This window comes from Protopterus annectens, chromosome 2.part1 (genome assembly GCF_019279795.1).
Source record: "Protopterus annectens isolate FY-2018-M chromosome 2.part1, PAN1.0, whole genome shotgun sequence".
Classification (NCBI taxonomy): Eukaryota; Metazoa; Chordata; order Ceratodontiformes; family Protopteridae; genus Protopterus; species Protopterus annectens.
Genome location: NC_056729.1, coordinates 1351810075 through 1351836668, shown reverse-complemented (window position 1 = coordinate 1351836668; position 26594 = coordinate 1351810075). Strand labels below are relative to the sequence as shown.

At 39.5% G+C, this 26594-nt stretch overlaps 1 protein-coding gene across 1 annotated transcript in view; it reads left to right on the top strand.

Moving 5' to 3' along the window:
- Positions 1-26594, top strand: part of SORCS2 (sortilin related VPS10 domain containing receptor 2) — a 2271537-nt gene that overhangs the window by 1418126 nt on the left and 826817 nt on the right. Inside the window, exon 7 of the mRNA XM_044063564.1 lies at positions 14814-14903. Within this exon, the coding sequence (XP_043919499.1) occupies positions 14814-14903 (90 nt within the window). The remainder of the gene's footprint in view (positions 1-14813; positions 14904-26594) is intronic.

Genomic DNA, 26594 nt, shown 5'->3' with positions numbered 1-26594 from the left:
AGTCACCCTGGAATATCCCCCTTTGAATTTTTATCCCTGGGATAATTATTTGTCATTCATCATGGCTTAATTGCAAAGTGGTCTGCCACTGCTTCATGGTCACTGCAATGTAGTTGGACAGTGTAGGGTGAATCTTATACATTTTAAGCACTTTTTTATCCATGAATGTGGAATACTATCAAATGCTTTTTGGTAGTCAGTCTATGCCATACTTAGATTCTTTCCCTTTTTACAGTTCCCTACTATGACTTTATTTAACAACAAATGATCCTTTCTTCCATTTGACTTTCTTTTATTGTCCTTTTGTTCTGCTTCCATAACTGAGTTTTCTTCTAAATGACTACAAAATCTGCTGTCATCAATTCCTGTGTATAGTTTATATGTCGTCAGAAGCCAAGTTACTGGTCCATAATTTTTAGGGTAGCTAGCAGGTTCACACTTAAGTAGGAGCATTGTTTTTCCTGTTGTTAACCAGGTTGGTGTCTGCTGAGGGTGCATATAAATAGTTCCTACTCATGGCTAAATCTCCATGCAAAGATGTTAATACTTTTAACCAAAAGTTAGGTACTGCATCTGGGCCTGGGGTTTTCCAGTTAGAGGCTTTTCTTAACTTTGTCTCAATCTCTCTGGCTGTTACTTTATCCCATTTCATATCCTGTACCTTTAAACTTCTTATTCTTTGTTTTACTTCTTCTATCCATTTAGCATCTTTGTTATGTTCCACAGGATCTTTATAGATTTTTTTCTGTATGATAGTTTGAATGTTCTCCAAAATACACAAATGCCTCTTATTTTAACTATCATTTCTTTCCATTGGTTTTCTGTCAGTCGTTCAGATCCAAATTTATTATTAAACATAATGCCATGTATTTCTTCTGAAAGACCTAATCATTTACTTTTCTCTTTATGAATAGTTAATCTTAGATTTTTTAATTCTTTATTGAGTGTTTCCGTAGCTATATTCATGCATTATTTGTTTTTAACTGCTAATACTAAGTCACCCGCATATGTAAACATCACTGGAATCTAAATTCCTTCTGGTGTTTGATATTCTGTTTTCTCAGTTATCAGATTTATTTTATTGACTACTGCATTCTTAATCAGGACCAATAAAACTTGTCAGGCATCCTTGTTTAATACTGCTTTTTAATTCTACTATTTGCTTAACCACCCATTAACTACCAATCTTACTTTGTTTTCCCTGCAAACTGATTGAAAAATGTTTATTATTCTGTTGCTTACGATGCAACGGTAGCGTTTTTGCCTCACAGCAAGAGGTTCTCCTGTTTGATTCTCGGCTAGAGTGCCTTCTGTGTGGAGTCTGCATGTCCTCCTCGCGGTCGAGTGGCGTTCGAAAGACATGCATGAATGGGCGTGCCATCGCTGAAGATTGAGTATCGGGCTGGCAACTCGGCACCATACAAATCTACTACCAATCATTAGTGGACCGGAGTTCCGCTGTGGCGACCCCTAACCGGGAAATGCCGAAAAGACAAACATTCTGTTGCTTACGATGTATTCTTCTAAAATCTTCTAAAATCTTCCATAATGCTTTATGCTGAAGTTTCTCAAAGGCTTTATTTACATCTATTAATAATTTTAATCCTATTTTTCTATTTATTACATCACCTAAAAGTTCTGTTATTACCATCAAAAGTTCCTGACTCGCTTTATCTTTTGTTCCAGATATTGTTTCCGATAGTAGCTTGTTTGTTTACTTGCTATTCTTTTTTGTCTTACTTTCAGGAAAATGTTATAATTTACATTATTCAGTACTAATGGTCTCCATTTCTTATATCTGTCCTTTCTCCCTTTTTCCTATAAATTTCATCACACCTAGACATATTGTTTTCATTGTGTATTCCATTTTCAAAGGATTCATTCATTACTTTTTAGAAAATATTTTTAAAAAGCCAGTCTTGCGTAGCTTTATACATTATGTTCTCAAGTCCATCTAGACCTATAGCTGCTTCTACATTTACTGTTTTTAGTACATTTTCATATTCTGCAATTGTAACTTTCTCTTCAGTACCTTTATTGTCTTCTTCAGTTAGCTTATTTAACTCCCATTTATTTTTATTATAATGTCACATATTGAAAACGTTGCCAGTATGTGTTTTTTTGACTGTTTCCATGATTTCTTTTTGTGCATTCACTATATCACCTTTTTTATTTTTCGGGTCTCTTATTAGTCTTACTTTTCTCTTTAACCATATTATTTAAGCATGGTGCTACTTCTTTCCTCCCTTGTAGAAGATAGCTTAGTTTTAAATAACCTTTTTTGATTTTTTTTCCTCGATTCATTTCATGCAACCTTCTTTCTTTTTCTTTACACTCTTCTCTATTATCTGTTATGTTTTTAAATACATAACTACTAATTTCCTTGTATTCATCACTATCTTGCAATTGTTTAAACTTCTGCCATTCTAGTACTTCTTTTCTGTATTTTTTTTTAAACTAATCCACCAACTTGTCCAATCTTTTAAAATTATCTCATGTCTATACAATCTTGCCATAATTGTTGTATCATATCCTTTACATCCTTATTCAGTTCTTCTGGTTTTTCCTGGTTAGGGGTTGCCACAGCAGATCACATGTCTGCTCACGATTGCCAGTGGAGTTTTATGGTGTCGAGTTACCAGCCCGGCACCCAACCTTCCATGGAAGGCATATACACGCACTCACGCCTAGGGCCAATTTAGTGTGTCCAATCCACCTACAGTATGTCTTTGGTATGTGGGAGGAAACTGAAGCACCCAGAGGAAACCCACACGATCACAGGGAGGACATGCAGACTCTGCACAGAAGGCACCCCAGCCAAGGATCGAACCGTAGAACCTTTGCTGTGAGGCGGCAGAGCTAACCACTGCACCACCGTGGCTGCACATACATCCTTATTCAGTTCTGATTCATTAATTCTTTTTATTCATCTACCTATTTTTATGTAATTTATTTTCTCTTAAATCTCTATCTATACAGCTAAGTGATGTGAGAATACTGTAATTTCTCATCTTTGATGTAGTTTGCTTAAACTGTCTGAAACTATAAAATAATCAATTTCAGTTCTTAAATTGCTTCGTTTATATGTCCAGTTCTTATTTTCCCATAAATACATCTTACTGTAATTAATTATGTCTGAGGTAATTTTAACGTCTGTTCCTTCATTTCATCTATGTCTTAAATCACAGCTGAAGTCTATCATTACTATTATCTGCATGTTCATGCTTACGTAATATAATATTTTCCTAAACATGATTTCTCTTTGCTTCTGCAAAGTGTATGCATAAAGCATGATTATTCTATAAATCTGATTCTAATATTTTATGTCTAGTATTACTGTTCTTCCAATCATCACTATTGTGTAATCCAAACTTTCTTTGCATTCTTTACATAAGATAGCTATACCTGAACATTTTTCACTACCTAGGTTCCATATCACTTTACCTTCCCACAAACCATTGACTTGTGTTCTTTCATCTTCTGTTGATAATCTAATGTCTATTAGTGCTATAATATCCATGTCTAACACTTTACACCATTTTAATACTCCCAGTCTATGTTGAGCATTCTTTATGCTATTAACACTTATGGCTAAGATTCTCACTGTAAAGAAAGGGTTTTGTCCCGGTCCCCTTCAATAAACACATCACTCCGAATGACATTTGATGATCTTTATTAAACTTCCATAAACAGAACTTTGTTAAGTAATATTTATTAATTACAACTGAAACATTGTACAGCTGATTTTAATTCCAGCATAAACATCCATGTAATGTTAATCAGGACAGCATGACCTTGCTTATCCTGCCCCAGTAAGCAGTGTCCTTAGCTCCACTCACTTACTTTACTTATGAAGCAGCGTCCCATCACTCACTTCATTTTCCACTTATTGAATTACACATCCAACCAAATAAGCAGCATCCTTAGCTCCACTTGGTTATTTATTTATCAAGCATTCTTCAACTGCTCACTTTCCTTTCCCAACTCATTAAAATGAACATCCAACACCAGAGGGGGAACAGAAGAGGGCAAGCCTGTCCCTCTTCTCTGCCTTACCCAGTCTGATAACTAACCACAATCCCACTATTACATCAAAAAGGGGGTGGGAGAGACGGTAGCAAGTTCACACCACAATGTGACTCCTTACCCAGTTACACTTACATAAAGCCATTAAGCCCCTCCCTACCCTTACATCATTCCCTCCCAGTCATCCCTCCTTCCCATATAACCCTTTCTTTCCCCCTACCCTCTTAACTCCCACTAGTATACTTATCTAACCCCACTATTAAGATGTTCCTGAACAAATTGGTTTGTTCCAAACCTCATTTGTCTAGGTCCCCTTCAATAAACACATCACACCAAATGATGTTTGATGACCTTTATTAAACTTCCATAAACATAACTTTGTTAAACAATATTTATTAATTACAACTGAAACATAGTACAGCTGATTTTAATTCCAGCAGAAACATCCATGTAATGTTAATCAGGACAGCATGACCTTGCTTATCCTGCCCCAGTAAGCAGTGTCCTTAGCTCCACTCGCTTATCTATTTATCAAGCATTCTTCAACTGCTCACTTTCCTTTCCCAACTCATTAAAATTAACATCCAACACCAGAGGGGGAACAGAAGAGGGCAAGCCTGTCCCTCTTCATCACCCACCAGCCTGACCAGGCTGTTCCCCCTCTCTCCTACCAAAATTTCAACCTAATCCCTTAACCATCAGTAGTAGCTTCACCATGTTTCCGAGGTCATTACCTGTCAAATGCACCAGCCAGCTGAAACCATCAGAGAAATGTACAACCAGAAGTCTAAGCTCAATGTCACCCAAAACAACATAAGGGCAATAATATGCCATCATGACTAATTGCCTCTACTTTTCCACCCAATGGATATACCAATCCCCAAATTGAGATTTCCTCTTCTATCAGAGCAATAGCCTAATACTCCTGCCATCATACCCACTATCCATTGTAAAGCAATAAAGCATTTGGCAACCAAAACCACTCTGTTAATGACATCAGTACATCCATGAAGCAATAAACACATAAACTGTAGGCCAATGAACCTCCATATGTCAATGCCATCTCTTACAACCAATTTGACTGCAGACAATGTCTGCTGTTCTCTACACTATCAAATCTACCCTTCCAGCATGAGCCACCACCCACACTTTAGTAACTTAACATAATTCTGTCACCCCTGGAATGTTAGTAATTGCAGCTAAAACCTCCTTGACCCACTGAAATGCACCAACTTGGTCACAAACCTGAACCAAATAACTCGACAATCCATCCCACCAATCCCCTACCCCCTGGTGGCTGCAACACAATTTGACCAAGCTAACCACACCTTTCCATAAGCTTTACTTATAAACACTGCCCCAGAATCCTGGCATAAGCATCTAATCCTTTTAACCCAACCTAACATGCCTCGGCTAATAGCATCAGCAAACCATACTACTGACATATCACCAAGTGAAAATGGCCCCTATACTCCCCTCCCAACTTCTCCTACTAATACCATGATGCCTGCTAAATTATAACTGACATCAAAATCCCATCTCCCTCCTCCAGTTGTCCTCCCCTTCTTACAGACAGTCTACACCAATTCCCCCCAAATGTATGCCCCAACCCAGTCCTCCTGTCACATTTACAAACCAATGCAAATCAACCCTGACAAATGTAATGTGTCTGCCAAAACTGGACTATATCCTTAATCCCATGCATGCCCTTGAATTTACCTTTGAAGCCTTCCTTCCAATGTGACAAGTTTGCATCCAATAACAAAAAAAAAAAAATCCCTAAATATCTGCTAGGAGACCCAAAACCATACCCTGCTTAATCCCTATAACATCAGGATAGCCATTGGAACACCTACATCCTACCTATCCCCAATGGCTACATACCTCCAATGCCCATCAGGCTGTACCTACTCCTAAAAGCCACACATATAACATACAAACTCCTTTCAATCCAAAGAAAAGAATAACCTACCCATCCCCATTCCTGCTCCACCGTAGCTCCACAATTACTACTTCTTTTATAAGGTACAAGTAGTCCTACATATTGTCCCCACCCACCTTGATTCAATAGACAATCCATAAGCAAACTCCTATTATCCACATAACGAAGGAACATGAACCTGCACCATTCAAGATGTTGTAAGCTCAAATTAACCAACATGCCTTCCGTGTCTGTCACTTGTATGGCTGAATATTTACCCACACAGTTCAAACCAGTGTGAAACCTACACAATATTGTCAAATTGAAACCTGTATCCTATTGAAATGAAACCACCATGCACTACATAAAACCTAGCACCTAAGGAAACTTAACACCCAGAGGTCCCTTCACATGTAAGTAGTAAACCAGTAAAGCCTCAACCTTACTTACTGTTTAAAAATTCCTAATGCCATCAAACTAACCCCATCCCATCAATGATTTCACATATGCTTGTATTCCCCATTCCAAACCCTTTTTCCAAGTAAACACAAAAGGTCAAAAGAGCCCCCTCACTGGCCTCAGAGTGAGCCTGACTAATCAGTCATAGAGCTCCCAAATTCCTGCCCAACCTCAGTTATTATGACTCTGCCCTATATCCCTGTACTCCCTTATTCCCTGTGGATAGCCCCAACTTCCCCATAATTAAACCTAAACACCTGCTTCACCAAATGCCTGATGCATCTCATCCTTACTAGTCCCTGCAGTACTCACATACCACACAAACTCCCACACAATGAAATGCATAGGTAAAATTGTATCAGTACCTGTGGTTTCCCTCTGTGCAGCTTCAGCAATCAAAAATCCCTGTTGTAGCAATATCCGTCACCTGATAAGACCACATCTCTCAGCCCACCAGCTGATACGAACTCTGCGCTGAAGCTATCTGTGACTCCATTGTGTAGCAATCCAGCTATTGAAATGCCCAGCGTAGCAACCCCATCTGCAAGAAAAGAAAAATGTTAATCATCTAAAATAGAAGAAACACATTTGAAGACAACCTTTCCCTCCTCTGAATGCCCTCAATAAATCCACCTTCCCTTGCCACATCCAAGGGCCTATTACTACTTGCAAAAAACCCCACACATCTCAGTCTTGTATGACAAAATATCACCATATTCTTAATTACAAGGCATTATGCTTTTTATTAATGGGCTTTGTGGTGTGCACAAATGATAGCTGGGGTAACACAGGCTCATTCCTGCCAACGGACTGACAATCCATATCAGGAATACCTTATTGGTATCCATGGTAAATCAAACTTAACCATATTTTTTCAGTAAATACCTTTTTTTTAATCATGCAAATGAATAATATACCTTAACCCTCCTGTGATCCTGCCAGTTACCGTTGGTAATAGTGTTATATATAATTACATAACCTATGGCCCACTGCATGGACAGCTTCACAAACAACATTCTTTCCTGTTATTTTCTGTCAGTTTTATATATAAATCTCTCAATGACTCAGAGACAAATCCCAACAAACCAGAAAAAAATCCAGAGATGACCATAGACACTTAGTATTAAGCTGACATGGACAGAATAAGGGAATGTGGATTAATACACGTTTCCAGAAGCAATGTCTATAACTATAATCACTGTCATTATTTACTAAGTGTAATTCACCACCTTTTCTCCAAACAAAAGTCACCGGTTTTGGTAGACATTAAGGACAATGCTATATGTGACTAAAGTTAAGTAATAATTACGACGTATGTCTATCATGCGGATGATGTTGTTCCTGGACAGGGAGGCATCTGCCCATGTCCTGACGCATACGTTCATTCTTCTAGTAGCAGCTAAATGTCTGCCATTCATACCTCTCAAACTCTTAAAGCAAGAAATCTGGACAAAACCATAAATAATGGGGGGACAAAGGCACAAAAATAGGGAGACTTTGAAAGTATTGCTCTTACAAACATAGAAAATTGATAGAATATCAAATTTTGCATTAGCATGAATTTCCTGAAGGGTGTGAAGTCTGAAACTCAAATGTCTCTCATTTTCTGTCTTCAAACATCAATGATTTGCCAGAAAACTACTATGTTTATGGGAAACAGACCAAAAATATGAGAAAACATCTGGACATTCTACGAAAATCTGTACAGTTGAGAGGCATGCTGCCATTATTTTCTAGTGTCAATCTCAGGGATTCCCATAATTTGCCAGAACCACAATGTTATGGGAAAAATAAATAAATAAAATAAATAAATGAGGCCAAGATCTGGCAATTCCGCTAACATCAGTACAGTTGAGAGGTATGCCAGGACCCTACGGCCACTCCAGAAAACCCACTGCATACAGCAACTGAAAAGGGCATGAAGACTGCAACTCAGCTATCTGTCATTCTCTCCTACCATAAGTTGCCACTAGTTCCCATAACACGAACATTATGAAAACAGACCTGAAGTCTGACAAAATCAAATGAACATTAGAAAAATCTTTACAGATAAATATAGCAATTCAGTACCCCTCAACTACCACCCAACTGTTACTGCCACATCACGCATTCACGAACAACCATTGTTCAGAGCGGCTCATAGCCTGCAAATCCCTCTCTCAGAAAGCCACCAATAAATCAGGTTCTTTATAGGAGCTACCTTGTCCTGTCTCTCTGTCTAACTCTCTCTCTCTCTCTCTGTCTGTCTCTCTCTCTCTGGTTCAAATGTCTGCCCGTAACCTCAATGATTTACCACAAGCCAGCACTGTAAAAAAAAAAAAAAAAAAAAAAAAAAAACGGGCCAAGTACAACATCTGTACGTCATCTGATGCCTTAACAACCATCCGTCCCCTCACCTCATAACAGCTATAACAAGAAATAAAGCTGGGACTACTCGCTTCCTTCCTATAGCCCCGGTGCTTTTTCTTCTCTCTCTAGCATGAATTTCCTCCAGGGTATTACTTCTAAAATACAATGATTAATTTCTAATGTGCCATGCCCAAACAAACAGCTCTGAGTCCACCAGGCAGTCAGACCGTAAAGCTGAGATCCACCACCACAAAACTATACCAACAGGCTTACACTCCTCCAACAACCCACAACTGCATTCCGGCCCTGCAACCTACCGAACACATTCGTCATAAGCCTCCGGCCCCATACCTGCCTATACTAGGAATTTAAAATGCCTGAACTCACTCCTAAACCTGATCAGTCTTGTTTACCTCTATTGCCTATACATTGTTCTACAAATTGCTATAAAATCTCCTAACTCTGTGAAATGATTTTAGACTACACCTGCTCTATTGATCCCACCAAAACACTTGGAGATTATATACCTGCCATGTGTTATTTATTGTACTGGAGGGTGAAAAAAAAAAAAAAAAATATATATATATATATATATATATATATATATATATATATATATATATATATATGTCCCCTACAGAAGAATGACAGCTGAAAAGACTGAAACCCACATAACCAACACCACATGGTCGACAATCAAAATGCCGACAATGAGGAAACGGTATGTCTCCGTAGTGCGGAATGGAAAGATTTCCATTCCTGCACTGTAGTGCAATCTCGGAGTTGGTATATTAAAGTTACAGGGGGTGTGGGGGGCGGAGCACTTTTGTGCAGTAATTACATTGTCGGTGTTTCGATTGTCGACCATGTGGTGTCGGTGTTTTGCGCTGTCGTTCTTGTGTAGGTAATCCATACATATATATATATATATATATATATATATATATATATATATATATATATATATACATACATACACACACACACATATATATGTATATATATATATATATATATATATATATATATATATATATATAAAATAAATATATATGTATATATATATATAAAATAATCAAGTAACCCTTAGTCACCTTCACCTGTCCACTACTATTAAACCAAGGCCTACCTGATACCATTGTACCTACAGTTTGTCTTGGTTGTAACCTGCAATTTAGGAAGTACATGCCAAAATGCATGGTTAGTTATCAGACTGGGTAGGGGGCAGTCACGGTGGTGCAGCGGTTAGCGTTGCCACCTCACAGCAAGAGTTTCTTTGGTCTAATCCTTGACTGGGGTACCTTCTGTGTGGAGTCTGCATGTCCTCCCTGTGGTCACGTGGGTTTCCTCCAGGTGTTCCGGTTTCCTCCCACATCCCAAAGACATGCTGTAGGTGGATTGGACACTCTAAATTGGCCACTAGGCATGCATGCGTGCATGTGTGCCTTCCATGGAAGGTTGGACACTAGGCTGGCAACTCAACACCTTAAAAACTCCACTGCCAATCATGAGTGGACAGGTGATCCGCTATGGTGACCCCTAACCAGGAAAAAGCTGAAAGAAGAAGAAGAAGAAGAAGTTATCAGACTGGGTAGGGCAGAGAAGAGGGACAGGCTTGCCCTCTTCTGTTGCCTCTCTGGTGTTGGGCATTTATTTTAATGAGTTGGGAAAGGAAAGTGTGCAGTTGGAGGCTGCTTGATAAATAAATAAATGAATGAAGGTAAGGATGCTGCTTATTTGGTTGGATGTTAATTCAATAAATAATAAATGAAGTGAGTGGAGGGACGCTGCTTCATAAGTAAAGTAAGTGAGTGGAAGTATGGATGCTGCTTACTGGGTCAGGATAAGCAAGGTCATGCTGTCCTGATTAACATTACATGCTGGAATTAAAATCAGCTGTACTATGTTTCATTTGTAATTAATAAATATTGTTTAACAAAGTTATGTTTATGGAAGTTGAATAAAGGGAAGGAGGGCAGGTAACAAGTTCATGCCAAAATATTACTTCTTACCCAGTTATACTTACAAAAAGCCCTTTGGCCCCTCCCTACTCTTACATCATTCCATCCTAGTCATCCCTCCTTCCCATTTAACGCCTACCCTCTTAACTAGTATACTTATCTAAGCCCACTATGAAGATGTCCCTGGACAAACTGGTTTGTTATCAAACTTCATTTGTTTTTATCCTTTCCCTTTTTTGCTTTCCCCTGTGGTTATGTTTTTAAATTTCCAGTTTCTGTGTTTAAATCTTCTACCTCTAGAGCTTCTTTTAGTTCTTGCTTTTACCCACTTATTCTCTCCTTCTTCACTTGAGTTACTAACTTTTTCCTCCTTGTCTTCTTCTTCTTTTACTTCATTCATGCACTGTATAACATCCTTTCTTATATCTTTTTCATCAATTTTCTTTCATTTTAAGATTCTTCTATAGTGCCTGATAGGTTAATAGGTTAACAGATTGTTACTAGGCTAACTGCCGTTGTGGGCCATTTTAATCCTAGCCAATTACCCCAAGTGAGACTCAAACCTTGCACCTTGTGTCTCTAAGGTAAACACCTTAACCATTACGCCAACCTCCCAACCTTTTCCTTTTCCTGATCCTGTTCCACTGTTATTTCTTGTGTTTGACCTTCTAAAATTTCACAATCCATCCAAAAGTGACCTATCTTTTCACATTTTATATATTTCGCTTACATTTCTTTGCTTTATGACGAACTTTGCTACATATAAAACATTTCCTTTGATCACAGTTATTAATTGCATGATCATCTTTACCACATAAAAAACACAGCTTTGGTTGTTCCCAATATTTCACCATCCCTTTAGTTCCTTCCACATTAATTATATTGGGTAGATGCACAATTTTCTCATTTTGCATTTTCAGTATTACACTACATTCCCACCCTCCAGTCCATAAACCCGTGTTGTCATAATTTTTGTAACATGCACGCAATCTCTATATACAGTTTTTAAATAGTCCTTTGATTCATTTCTTTCTATTTCTGTATGAAATTGTATAAACACTTTTTTCTTTGCTTCTCTTTTGAATGCCTGAATTACATGCAAATTCCATAGGTTACTGTCTTTTTTCTTGTCACATTTTTCTAGGAATTCTTCCATATATTGAGCTTCTCAAAAGAAGATGTAACAATATGTGTCTTTATTAGTACAAATGAAACCTATTATCTCTCTGGGTTTTATACCCAGTGGTGCTATGATGCTCTCCCATATCTCATAACTGTCTAATTATTTTTCTGCTTTGCTACTTATTCATTCAAAGAATTTCACATCGACTTCCCAAAGAGAAGCACTTTGTTTATCTGTGTGCTTGTAACATATTGAGGTGGAAGGACTGATTGTAAGAAAATAAAAAAAAATATATATATAAAAATGATGTAACTAAGCAACAAAATCTAAAAGAGGAATGGGATAAGGTAATTGTAATTATTCTACAAACAATCTGGCCAGCTGGAATGATCCGTTGCTGTTTTGTGCAATAAGATAGGGGATAACTGTGATGCAATATATGTGCAGACATGCCATCTGGAATTAGAATAAGAAAAAAAACAAAAAGAGTGCTGTTTTTTGTTTTGATTTTTATATTTTATATACACACATATACACACACATACACACACACACACAAACACACACACACACACACACACACACACATATATATATGCGTGTGTATGTGTATGTACATAAATGTGTATATATATATATATATATATATATATATATATATATATATATATATATAGCAAGAGAGAGAGATTGCTAGATAGATATCAGTGCCTGGCTTGTTGAATCTTCCTTTGTGTGGCATGTGTGAGGTGACCATAGTCACATTACCTTCATTTGCATCTTGCTTTGTACTTGCCAAGTCCTTATTCTTTATAAATGGTATTTGCATCCATTCTGATGCAGTCTTCTTCTCCTTTGGCAGCCCAGTAGTCCTCCTCTAGTTGGAAGTGTTGACATATTTTCTTACACTTTAGGCTGATTCTGGAAGTAAGGAACAGAAATACCTACACATTTAATCTTCTCACTGTCAGCATGAACTGTTATAACCCTTGTTACTCTGCCTTTGGATGCAGCTGTAAATGTATTTACTCAACTTTCATTCCCAAGGTTTCTATATTTTCTCAGTGTGGTTCTTGCTTCACTGACTTTTTCCATACTTGCCCTTTATTTAGCCCTGTGCCATACCACTTTGGATTCCTCATAACATACATCCTATCTGTTCATGATTTTGCTATATACATTTCCTCTAAATTTCATGCAATGTATATTTCTGTTACAGAATACTGCAGGAATAAATCATATAATATCAGCTGTTGCATTTTGAATCTTTACATTTCCAAAGGATGGATATCAATATGCTTACTTGTTATACCTAAGTTTGAAATATAGTGTACATTTCTGAGGCATAGTCTTTGAATACTATATATCTCTATAGATGCACTGCTTTCAGATTCTGTAACCAAGATATTGAACATTATACTGCCTAAGTGTGCATGACCTCTTGTTTGTATCTCAACTGAAAAAGTATATTTCATGACAGACTGAATATGTAACAGTGCCTCATTTTAGCTGCCATCCTTAGAACAATATTCTTATTGGCCACTTCCTTCTTAATATTCTGCCAGAGTGGCTTGGACATGTTGTTCCAAGTGTGGCCTAAAAGTAAAACCTTTCATTGGCAGCATAACTTATTTCCTTCCTTCCAGCAGGAAATACCGCTCTTTGTTACAGACGTCATTAAAGAGGCCGGTCGAAGTTACTCCTTTCTTGGGGAACAGCAATCTCTGACTTCAGACATTCTCTTGAATTTGCCAATATGTGGTATTCTAAAGACCACCCCATAAACCATTAGGAGGTAATATGGAAAAGGATAACTAAAATGGCATAAGTGGCATGCTACTGCAGAAGGCAAATGAAGAAAATCCCAAGGAAAGTGTGCTATGATAAAATGACTTGAGTGATCCCAATGGAATCAACAAATTCTCTCAAAAAGTAATGCTATTCAGAATAAAGGTTTGGAATACTGGTTAAGGTCTTAGCCTCACAGATACAAAGTACAGAGTTCAATTCTGACCCTTGGTTATTGGCTAGGCAGGCAATAATTGGTATCCCAGTAACAAAGGATGAACCGGTCACTGTAAGTTGTTACTATTTCCATACCCCTTCTGCATAACCTTTAGAAACCTCCTAACTAAGATACCCCAAGTATATACATGTATGTATATGTATGTATATATATGTATATGTATGTATATGTATGTATATATATGTATATGAATGTATATATATATGTATGTATATATATATATATATATATATATATATATATATATATATATATATATATATGTGTGTGTGTGTGTGTGTGTGTGTGTACACCAAGAAAAAGGGAAAACTGGTTGTATAGGAATGATGTCATATGACATGCTAAAATAGACTGTTGTCATGTCAAAAGGCAGGATTGTATCACTTTAAGTGCTTACTAAAATGGTCAGTAATAGGCAGGCTTACAAAATGCATGCCATAATACTATAGATAAAAAACAACAGCATGAATAAGTAGTTTATTTATTCTTTGCTGACCAGGTTAGCTCCCCTAGAGATTTTTTATTTTCTGAGAGACTCAAGGTGGTCATAATAACTAAGAGAAATTTAAGCTGGGAAATTCCTCGTCCTACTTCTACTCCTCTTACACTGCACTACAGTATTAGCCTTGAGACTTTTATTCAACCATCAGGTGCGGGAGTAGAACCCATGTATTTCTGAGTTTTCTGGCAGCAAAGGTAGGCAGGCTGCCAGTGACACTATTAGTGCATTGTTTTAATCATTCTTTGACTATGTTTATAAGAAGGAATACATTCTTAAGCAACTGTTAAAATGATAAAAGGATACATTCAAACCCAAAGGCCTTATCATATTGTTTCAGGTGATGACAGCTTCTTTAGGTTGTAAAACATATGTATCTCAAATAAACAGATCAAAACGTATGACACGTGAAAAGTCTAACAGCCACATATATTGTTTTCTCTGTTAAGGTGACAACAGGAAATCGGATCAAGTATTATGTTTCATATCAAAGGAATGAATTTGTACTGATGAAACTGCCCAAGTATGCCTTACCAAAGGTAAGAATACATGTTTTTGTATTTTTGCGTATACTTTTTTTTTTGGGGGGGGGGGTAGAGGACATTACAGATTATACAGGAAAAGTCCTTATATTGTAATAAAGACACAGGTTTCTAAAATTACTAAAATGCACTAAACAAATGACTATGTTAGCCTAATCTCAGTCTGATGATCACTTTTATCTGGTTGCTTTAAATTCAACTTTTAATGCTTCTTTGGAGTCTGTCACTTTAGTAAAATTTGGAGTTGAGCAGCCTGCCACATGGAATTTTAAGGTATACGTAGAATACTTCTAGTTTGTTGCATGCTTCTTTGTTATAATTAATCCTTGGATACATTACTGGTAGGCTACTTCTGCTGAAGTTTAAGGAGAAATGCAAAGCAGTCTAGGCTAGGAAAGTCTGAATTAAAAAAATGTGAACGCTTATGAATAGCAGTTAAAGTAGTTGAAAAGTTCATTAAAATTGCATGCTTTAATGTAATGTTTAGCTTACAAAATGTGTGCCTGCTAGCAAACCAAATATATTTATTAAGTGGGTCACTTTTGTGCAAGTTGTATTGATTGCTATTCATAGAATGGTGTGTATTAATAAAGATAAATGTTTGTCTGGCTGGGATGCATTTAGTTCATAGGTTCATAGGTTCATAGCTAGGTACTAGGCTATCGGCCCAAGGGCCTAAATAAGCCTAGCCAACAAGGTTCCTTGGCTTACACCACCCAAGAAAGTTAATTTCCTATGTCCCTGTCGAGCAGAGCCACAGAAATGATCCCCAGGGTATATTTCCTATTTCCCATCCACTCATCAAGATTTTTTTGAAGAGTGCTAATGAAGAACTTTGCTTGACATAGATGGGTAGCTTGTTCCAGACTATAGGAAGTCTCTGGGACTAGAATCTATCCCTCCAGCATGTTTTGTTTATTGTGGTGACAAGGTTTAGGTCCCTAGAGTGTGTAGCTAGGAGGGACTGGGATTTTTTTACGTGTAGCATGTCCAGCAGCTCTGGGTTTGACATAGCTTTATATGTTAGGCAGAGATTTCCTCGGAGTAGGCGATATGCTACAGAGTAAAGCTGGAATTTTTTGAGATGGTCAGTGTAGGGCACCTGTTAGAGGCCAGTAATCCTGTTTGTGAGGTACTTCTGTGGCCTTTCCGGCTGCTGCAGATGTCTTGTGAGGTACATACCAAAAGGGGTGTTCTACTCTATAATGGGTCTAATGAGTGATGAGTAGAGGGAAACAATGACCTCTTTTTTCCTGGATGAGAACCCTTTTGTAATGAGATGTGCCACATAGAAGGATTTCCTGACTACTGTGGTGATGTGATTATCAAAGGAGAGACTACTGTCCACCTGGGTCCCAAGGTCTCTTATCACACATTCAACATTAAGTAGACTACCATTTATGTGGTAGTTCATGTGTACAGAGTTTTTACCAAAGGGGATGACAATGCACTTTTTGGCATTGAGCTTGAGGCCATGTCTCTGACACCAGGCATCTGTCTCAGTGAGGCCCTTCTGTAGAACATCCACATCATTTGGGGACTTGACTATGGCTCCTTGTTTGCAGTCATCTGCAAACTGCATTAGCCAGAGGCCTTCTGTGTTAGCCTGTACTTCAGAGAAGTAGATACCAAACAGGAGAGGTCCCAGGACTGAACCCTGTGGTACTCCACTTGTCAGTGATTTGAAGTCAGATTTGGAGTCTGCAACTTTTACAGTGTGGGTTCTGTCAGTTAGCCAGTTGGCAACCGATCTTGTGACGTAGGGATTTATACCTAATTTAGTGAGTTTAGCTATAATTCCAGAATGGAGGATGGTGTCAAAAGCCTTGACAAGGTCAAGATAGGCTGGGTGAACTACCTTACCCTCATCTACGGCTTTGGTGACTGCCTCAAAGAAGTCAAACAGGTTCAGAAGGCATGATCTGCCTTTCACAAACCCGAACTGGGTGGGGTCCAGAGTTTGGAGGCTACCAATGTCTTTGTTTATGAGTTCCATGATGATACATTCCATGGCCTTGCAGACCAGGCTCATCAGGCTAATAGGGTGATAGTTCCCAGGATCAGTGGTATTTCCCCCTTTCTGGAGTGGGATAACTGTTGCTGTGAGCCATTCAGTGGGCACAAAGCCTGATGTGAGACTATTATTGAACATGATACTTAGGTGGGGAGCCAGTTCATTCTGAAGTTCATGTAAAATGCAGCCTGGGATGTTGTCCAGTCCCATGGATACTGTGTTTTTAGTTTTAGAGAGTGCAGCTTTTACCTGCATATATGTGATTACAGGGACTCTGCATTTTTCCTGTATAGATATGGGCCCTTTAGGGGGTGTGAGGGGGGTAAAGTTAGCACTGAACCTATCTGCCAGGATGTTGGCAATATCAGTTGGTTCTGTAATTTCCATGCCATTGTGCTGTAACTCAGAGCAGATCTGGGTGTTGTGGTTGTCCTCAGAATAAGTGGCAATTTTGTTTTCGTAGCTAGCTTTGGAGGATTTTATAAGGGATCTCAGCTTCTTACTGAGGCTGACCAGGGAGCTCCGTCACTCATGGGATTTTACTCTATTTTGCAACAGTTTCTTCCTTCTATTGTAGAGTTTGTTTATAGCAGGGGACCACCAGATTGGCTTCCTTTTTTTGGAGGATAGCGTCTTGGTTCTGTTTGGGATAGCACGATCCATGCACTCATGTAAGTGCTTATAGAGTGCATTTGTATAGGATTCAGCAGTCGTAAATGTATTGCCCATCTGCATGGGTGTCATGAAGTTCGCCACTTTTGTCTTAAGAAGCGTGAAGTTAGCTTTGGAGAAATTTTTTACCATGGCTTCCTTAATGGTGGGTTGGGGTGAGATGCGGATATCTAGAGTGAATAGCTTATGGTTGGATCTGACCAACGAGGAGTTGACTTCAGGTGTGGAATACCGGTCACTCATGTTGGTAATGACTAGGTCTAGGATATTGTTGCCCCTGATGGGGGTGTGGATAAGTTGATCCAGGCCACTGGAATTTATGAATTCCAGAAAGTGTTGAGCGAAGGAGTTGGTACACGAGTAGTTTTCCCAGTTAATGGTGGGGTAGTTGAAATCGCCCATTATTAGGGTGTTTGGTTGAACCCTAATATTTTCCAGTATATCAAGAAAAGAGGAGTGGGAATCCTGGGGCATGGTAGGGGAACTGTAGCAAGCTGAAATTTGGATTGCAGTTTTTCCCAGAGTTAGTTGCACTTGGATAACCTTGGATGCCTTATGCCACGCAACTAGCCTGGAGATATGGATATCCTTAATGAATATGGACACACCTCCACCTTTGGTGTTCTGGTCCAGGTTAGAAGGCCAAAAAGTGTGGTATGAGTTATAGCCTGGTAATGCAGGAGTGCTGTCTAGAGCCTTGAACCATGTCTCAGTCACTGCACAGATATCGATGTTGTCCATTTTAAGGAGTGCCTCGAGTGAGTGCATTTTGAGATTTAGACTTATAGCACTGAGTAGCATTTCCCACAGTTTTTGCTTGCCTGTTCCTGTTACGGTGGTGAATTTCTCATTTAAACCTTGCCTAAAAAAGGCAATATAGGGGCAGCAAGACCCTTAGCCAGTATCCAGAATCCCGGGGGGAACAGGTACAGGGCATCTCTGGCAAAGCATTGTGGTCTGTCGACCATGTCGTCCCAGGCAGACAGATACGGGATCCCCTTAGAATGACACCAGAAGCTTAGCCAATTGTTGAAGTCAATCATTTTGCCCTTGTACTGTGGTATCATTCTGGGGGATGGCAGGATGCTACTCAAGGCTAGGGTCATACCTGCCTGGGCTACAAGATAGGAGAGCTCTTCCATGTCTCTTTTCATGTAGTCCAGGGAGGTACATCTCAGGTCGTTCACACCAACATGGACAATGACAGAGTCATATTTGTACTTGTTATGGAGTGACCTGAGTGCATGGGTTATGTGGCCGATCCTGGCACCCGACAGGCAGCTGACAGTAACCTTCTGCTTGTTTAGCCTGGTGAGTGGGACATCAGTGTGCCTGACTATTGAGTCACCTATGACTAGTGTGTTGGGTACATTGTTTTGCTTTATGGGCTGTGGTTTATTGGCATACCGAGTCTGTGGACTATGTGTCATTTGGGTTATGTTGGGGGAGGTGGAGGTTGCTTGCATTTCTGCTTTGGAGGTCTCTGTTGCTTGAGCAGATTATTATTGAGAGCCTCTGCGAATGTTTTTGTGTTTCTATGTGTTGAATTTGGTGGTGTAGGTTTAGTGGGACTATGTGATGAGTGTGGTGTGGTGTGGTGCAAGTGTTTACCTTCTCCTCTTGACTGTCAAGTTCAATCTTGGTTGGAGAGACCTTTACCTCCAGTTTGGCTAGATAAGTGCATCTCTCACAGGTTGTGGTGTTGGGTTGTAGGAGGAGAGGGTTGTCTGTGTACATGAGGCAATTACTACATTGCCCCAAGATGCCCAGATTCATCAGATAGACAGGAGGGAACACTGCCAGCTGAACCTTGGACATCCCTAAAAAGAACTACTTTCCTCTAGACAATTGAGGAAAGTGAGTATAAGAGCTGTTTTTCTCTAAGCAAGTGAGGACAGATGAAGAATGGAAAGGCTGTTGGTCCAGATGACATATCAGTGGAAGCATGGAGGTGCTTATGAGAAATTGCAGTGGAGTTTTTAACGAGAATGTTTAATGAAATCTTGGAAAGTCAGAGGATGCCTGAAGAGTGGAGAAAAAGTGTTTTGGTACCTATTTTTAAGAATAAGGGGGATGTGCACAGTTGTAGTAACTATAGAGGGATAAAACTGATCAGTCACAGCTTCGAGTTATGGGAAAGAGTAGTGGAAGCTAGGTTAAGAAGGGAGGTGATGATTAGTGATCAGCAGTATGGGCTCATGCCAGGAAAGAGCACTACAGATGCCATGTTTGCTCTGAGTGTGCTGATGGAGAAATATAGAGAAGGTCAGAAGGAGTTGCATTATGTCTTTGTGGACTTGGAGAAAGCATATGATAGGGTGCCTATAGAGGAGTTGTGGTTATGTATGAGGACGTCAGGAGTGGCAGAGAAGTATGTAAGAGTGGTAAAGGATATGTACGAGGGTAGTGTGACAGTGGTGAAGTCCGCTGTGGGAGTGACAGATCCATTTAAGGTGGAGGTGGGATTACATCAAGGCTCAGCTCTGAGCCCTTTCTTATTTGCAATCATGATGGACAGGTTGACAGACAAGATCAGACAGAGGCCCCATGGACTATGATGTTTGCAGATGACATTGTGATCTGTAGTGAGAGTAGGGACCAGGTTGAGGAGACCCTGGAGAGGTGGACATATGCTCTAGAGAGGAGAGGAATGAAGACAGAATATGTGTGTGTGTGAATGAGAGGGAGGCTAAAGGAATGGTGAGGATGCAGGGAGTAGAGGTGGTGAAGGTGGATGAATTTAAATACTTGGGATCAACAGTTCAGAGTAATGGTGACTGTGGAAGAGAGGTGAAGAAGAGAGTACAGGGAGGGAAAATGGGTAGAGAAGAGTGTCAGGAGTGATTTGTGACAGACTGGTACCACTAAGAGTGAAAGGGAAGGTCTACAAGAGGGTAGTGAGACCAGCTATTTTGTATGGGTTGGAGACGGTGGCATTGACAAAAAGACAGGAGTCGGAGCTGGATGTGGCAGAGTTAAAGATGTTACGATTTGGGTGTGACAAGGATGGACAGGATTAGAAATCAGTATATTAGAGGATCAGCTCAGGTTGGACGGTTTGGAGACAAAGTCAGAGAGGTGAGATTGTGTTGGTTTGGACATATGGTGAGGACCGATGATTGGGTATATTGGGAAAAGGATGCTAAGGATGGAGCTGCCAGGTAAGAGGAAAAGAGGAAGGCCTAAGATAAGGTTTATGGACGTGGTGAGAGATGACATGCAGGTGGTTGGTGTGACAGAGCAATATGCAGAGGACAGGAAGAAATGGAAACAGATGATCCGATGTGATGACCCCTAATGGGAACAGCTGAAAGAGAAGAAGAAGAAGTGTGGAAAGTAAGTACAAAAACTGTTTTCCTCTAGGTAAAGAGGAAGGTTGAGTGCTGTAGTAATTTGTAGCTTATTTAGTGCTAACAAGTTCTGAACAAGTGCTGAGCAAGAATAAGCAAATTCAAGTGCTAAAACTAAGAAGCTCTACCTGGATCTTGTGGTAGATAGGCTACCTAGTGCTTACCACTCCCACTGATAAGCTAGAATGCTTCTCTCCAACACAGAAGGACTTGGGGGCTCAGTAGCTTATCTGTAACAAATCTGTATCTTGACTAGACTAGTTACAGGAAAGGTGGGAAACAAGCGCAAATGCGAGCTTTTAAACCAGAAAGTTCAAAGAGATGGAAAAACTGCCCAAACGTCCAATAAACTACAATTTCTGGGCCAGAAACCACTCTTGTGGTAAATAGGCTATCTAGTGCTTACCACTCCCACTGATAAGGCTTCCCTCCAACACAGACAGTTCGATTTTTTCATCGTTCTGTATATATGATGACCGTTGATCGTGTACATATAAAGCAAACCGATTCATCAGCTGGTTGGACAACTGCCAGCCACTGGTTAAGTCGATACCTAATTTAAAGGGGAATCAGCCTGTCTTTCAAGCAGTGGTGACTGTAGCTTATAAATGTCCTAGTATAAAATGGATTTTTAGCTTAATGTATATTCCTTGCCAGAATGTTAAAAATTTCCAAATGCTTTCAGGAGGTGCACATTATTTTTTTTTTCTGTTGACCTTTTACCAGAATTAGCATAAAAAACAGTATATTTATAACCTTCTTGACTACACTGTGATAAAGCATGGCATGTGTCAGTTACTGAATGAGTGTTACTTACTGACTTACTTAATCATTTATTACATAGGTAAGGGGACTTGTAGACCCTTTGCTACCTGTAACAAGTCTCAGCTGGGCTAAAAATACTTCATCATTGTTACTTATAGCATTTGGTCCTGCCTGTCTGCTTTATAGAAATGTCAGCTGTCATTTCATCTTTCAACAGGGAAATATAAAGGCGAATTGCGTTCTCTTCTTTCTACTCCACAAAGCAAGTACAGACTTTTACATCAAGCACTTGTCTTTGCTGTTCAATAACACCATTATCTTTTCTTTGTCTTTGCACATGCTTTGTGCAGATTTTTAAGGAATAAATAATAAGAAGAAAAGGACAACATTTTCTTAGTATACCTGTGTACAAAAACCAATATAACAAACGCAGGTTGAATGCACTTATAATATGTGAAATGAAAACTAAAAAGCTCTAAGAAAGTACAGCAGAAGTAAGTGGCGTAGGTATTATCAAGTCCACAGTAACTAAGCAGAATTAAATTGGTTTAATCTTACTTAAACAATGTCTATGTTATATCAAAATGCCAGTACAACAGAATGGCACTTAAACACTTATTTATTTATTTTTTTTGTCTCTTAACTGAAAGAGATGAAGTTCTTTTTTTATTTCTGAATTTCATTTGAACAGTTGAGGGCGGGGTGTGGATCTGGCTGCTGTAGAAGCCGATGCATCAGTTGGCGTTCTGCAGGGTGGTACTTAGGACACCAGTACAAGGCACTATAAGAGTCAGCTACAGCTCTGACCACTCTACATGAAAGGGATTTGTTGCCTATACCTTTTTTACTGTTATAAGCAACTTATGGATAGAAATATTCCTAGATCAAAGAAGACTGAATATTTGATGTCGATAAACTGATTTTCTATATCCAGCACAAATGGACTGTGTTAAAGAGGCTGTGAAAGGTCTGACTTCTCTTTTCACTTATTATGATAACTAAACCTATGGCCTGATAAACTGTAATAAACCCTCTGTCTAAATGCCCCAATCCTTCAAATCCATATGAAAACAGACAATTCAAGTATTTTGCAAAAATCCAAAAAGAGTAATTTACATGCAACTATTTGACTGCATAAATAACCATCCATCAATCCACCCTTCTGAGAAATCCTTCCTCATCCCCTTTTTCCCATGTTTGCACATGGGATAAGGTGTTACTTCAACAGTGATAATCATCTAAAGCCAATGTTCTCACCACTGAATTGTTTACAGCATTTTGGCAACACGAGATTGATTGTTGGTATAGCATGCTTATTGCTGTTTTATCAACTGCAAAAAATGTTGTTGCTAATCTTTATGAAGCCCTATTAAAAGAAGAAGATATGTTTCTAGCTCTAAACAAATTATTTATTTATTTATTTATTTATTTCACATTTGTTGACCGGGAAAGTCTGACTAGGTTCCACAGAGCCTGTTTTCAGCGGAGGCCCGGGGAGAAATGCTCCAGATGCATATCTTTAGAATGTGGGAGGAAACCAGAGTACCTGGAGGAAACCCACGCAAATGCAGGGAGAACATGCAAACTCCACACAGAAGGCACCCCAGCCGAGAATCGAACCAGAGAACCTCTTGCTGTGAGGTGACAATGTTAACCGCTGCACCACTGCGCTGCCCACTGCTGCACCACTGTGCTGCCCTGACATCACTGGACACATCACTGCAAAGAAAAGTGAGACAATGTTGTGTATCTTACACAGCCAGCTCAAGGAGCAGCTGTTGAGACCTTATACAGGTCTATTCCATAAAAAGGATGCTTGGTATGACCTGTCAGAACAGCTATCTGTGGTGACTAGCCCATGAGCAGTACATGTACCTTTATGATGATCTGCACTGCTGATGCTGTTAAGGTCTCCAGATGTGGAAAGCAGATGTTAAGCAGGAATGAATTGAATGATAAGTGCCATCTATTTCTACTCATTGTCATTTAAAATTATTTTTTCTGCTTTTAAGAGCACTGCTCCCAGTAAAGTTTATTTCTTGTAACTGTTAGTTGGATTGCCATCAACAGAAACACCTTTACATTAGGAATTTCAGTTTTCCGGTTACTATTTGCAATACCCAGACTAATAATGTTCAGTATGCTTGTTGACTCCTTGATTGAAGAAATGCTAACTCTCTGTATCAAATAGTTAGCCTACCAACTAGGGGTCCTAATATTCTACATATTGTACTAACCAACATGGACACCTCCTGCACCGCAACTACCATATCTTCATCCCAGGTCAAATCTAATTATAATTCAGTTATCTTCTCAACCAATATTTCAGACAATAATATTACCACAGTGACTACTAAAGCTAATTACAGATTCTCACTTAACTACATTAACAAACTAAGAAACAGCACCTGCACTGATCAGAATGAATTCATGACAAAGTTACCTCCTCTGATCAGTAGAACTTGTTGATGTTCCAAAGATCCTTGAGTCCTTACAAACAAGAAAGTTTTAATTAGGTAAAAAATAACACATTTTATTTTTAATTTGTTCTGATGAAGTCAATGTTTTTTACGAACTAATGTGCTAAACTCATTAAATTTTGAAGTCTGGATCAGTTGCGAGCCTTCTTTATTTTTGTTTTTACATGTTATAGGTTCATAGGTAGGTACTAAGCTATCTACCCAAGGGCATTTATAAGCCTAGGCAGAGTGTGTCAGCTTTCGCCACCCCATTGATTAATTAATTGAGCCTCTGTCAAGAAGAGCCAATGAAGTGATCCCAAGGGTGTATTTTCTGTTACCCATCCACTCATCAAGGTTTCTTTTGAAGAGTGTTAGTGAGGGGCTCTGCCTAATGTAATTAAGAATTTTGTTCCAAAGCATGGGGAGTTTCTGTGACAGGAATCTATCCATCCAGCATGTTCTATTTATTGTTGTGGTGAGGTTTAGCTCACTAGAGCAAGTGGCTCGCAGTGACTTGGATTTCTTTAGGTGGAGCATGTCCATCAATTCTGAGTTTGACATGGCTTTGTAAGTCAGGCAGAAATCACCTCTGAGTAAGTGATATGCCACTGAGTACAGCCAGAGTTTTTCCAGTCAGGCTGCATAGGACATGTGTTTGAGGCCAGTAATCCTCTTGGTGAGGTACTTTTGTGGTCTTTCCAGCTGTTGGAAGTGTCTTGTGAGGTACATCCCAAATGGGGCATTGTACTCTATGATGGGTCTGTTGAGTGACAAGTAGAGGGGCACTATAACCTCTTTATTTCTAGATGTGAACCCTTTAGTAATTAGATGGGCTACATAGAAGGATTTCCTAACTACTTTGGCAATATGATTGTCAAAGGAAAAATTAGTAACTACCTGGGTCCCCACATCTCTTATTACCTCTTCTGTATTAAGGGGGCTGCCACCTATGTGGTAATTCTTGGGTGTTTTGTTTTTCCCAAACGGGATGACTATGCATTTTCAGGCATTTAGCTGGAGACCATGACTTTGACACTAGGTGTTTGGAGGTTCCCAATGTCTTTGTTAATGAGTTCCATGATGATGTGCTCCATAACCTTGCAGACCAGGCGAGACAGGCTGGGACGATAGTTACCAGGGTCAGCTGTGGCCCCTCCTTTGTGGAGCGGAATAACCATTGCTGTGCACCATTCTATGGGCACGTAGCCTGTGGAGAGGCTGAGGTTGAACAGTGTGTTTAGGTGGGGGGTTAGTTCATTCTGTAGTTCATGCAAGACGCAGCCTTGGACACCATCTGGCCCCACTGACGCTGTGCTTTTGGCTTTTGAGAGGGCTGTTTTCACCTGTGCGTCTGTGATTTTTGGGACACTACACTTTTCTGGTATTGTTGTGGGCCCTTTTGGGGGTGAGAGGAGATGAAGTTTGCACTGAATCTATCTGCCAGGATGGTGGCAATATCAGTAGGTTCAGTATATTTTGTGCTATTTTTCACTAGCTCAGAGCATTTCTGTGAGTTGCCACTTAGATTCTTGACATAGCTAAAGAAGTCTTTGTGGTTATCTTGCAAATCCTTGTCCATTTTTCTTTCAAAGTTAGCCTTGGATGATTTTATGAGGGACCTTGGTTTCTTACTGATACTGATCAGGGATGTCTTTCCTTCTTGGGATTTGCTTTTTTTCTGAACTAGTTTCCTCCTTCTATTGTATAGCCTGTTTATGTCAGGGGTCCACCAGACTGGTTTCCTTCTCTTAGGGCAGAGAGTCTTGGTTTTGCTAGGGATGGCACAATCCATGCATCCTTGTAGGTGCTCATAGAGTGCATTTATATAGGTTTCTGCATCTTGGACACTGTTATCCTTTAGCGTGGGGGCTGTGAAATGTACCACTTCTGTCTTAAGTAAGGTGAAGTTTGCTATAGAAAAGTTTTTCAGTGTGGTTTCCTTGGTTGGGGGATGGTGGTGTGGTGTGGACATCAGGAGTGATTAGTTTATGGTCTGATCTAACCAGTGCCGGGTTGACCTCCAGTGCGGAACACCTGTTGCCCATGTTGGTGATGACCAGGTCCAATATGTTTTCACCTCTGGTAGGGGAGTTTACCAGCTGATCCAGGGCATTTGAGTTAATAAATTCCAGTAAGCATTGGACCTGGGAATTTGTACTTGAGTAGTTTTCCCAGTTAATGGTAGGGTAATTGAAATCACCCAATATCAGGATGTTCGGTAGGACCTTTATGTTTTCCAGTGTCTCCAGAAAGGCGGAGTGGTGGTCCTGGGTCATGGAGGGTGATCTGTAGCAGGCCACAATTTGCATTGTAGATTTGCCCGATGTTAGTTGCACATGGATGATCTCAGAGGTATCATGTAGCACCACTAACCTGGAGGTGTAGGTATCCTTGAAAAATATGGATACACCCTCTCCTTTTGTGT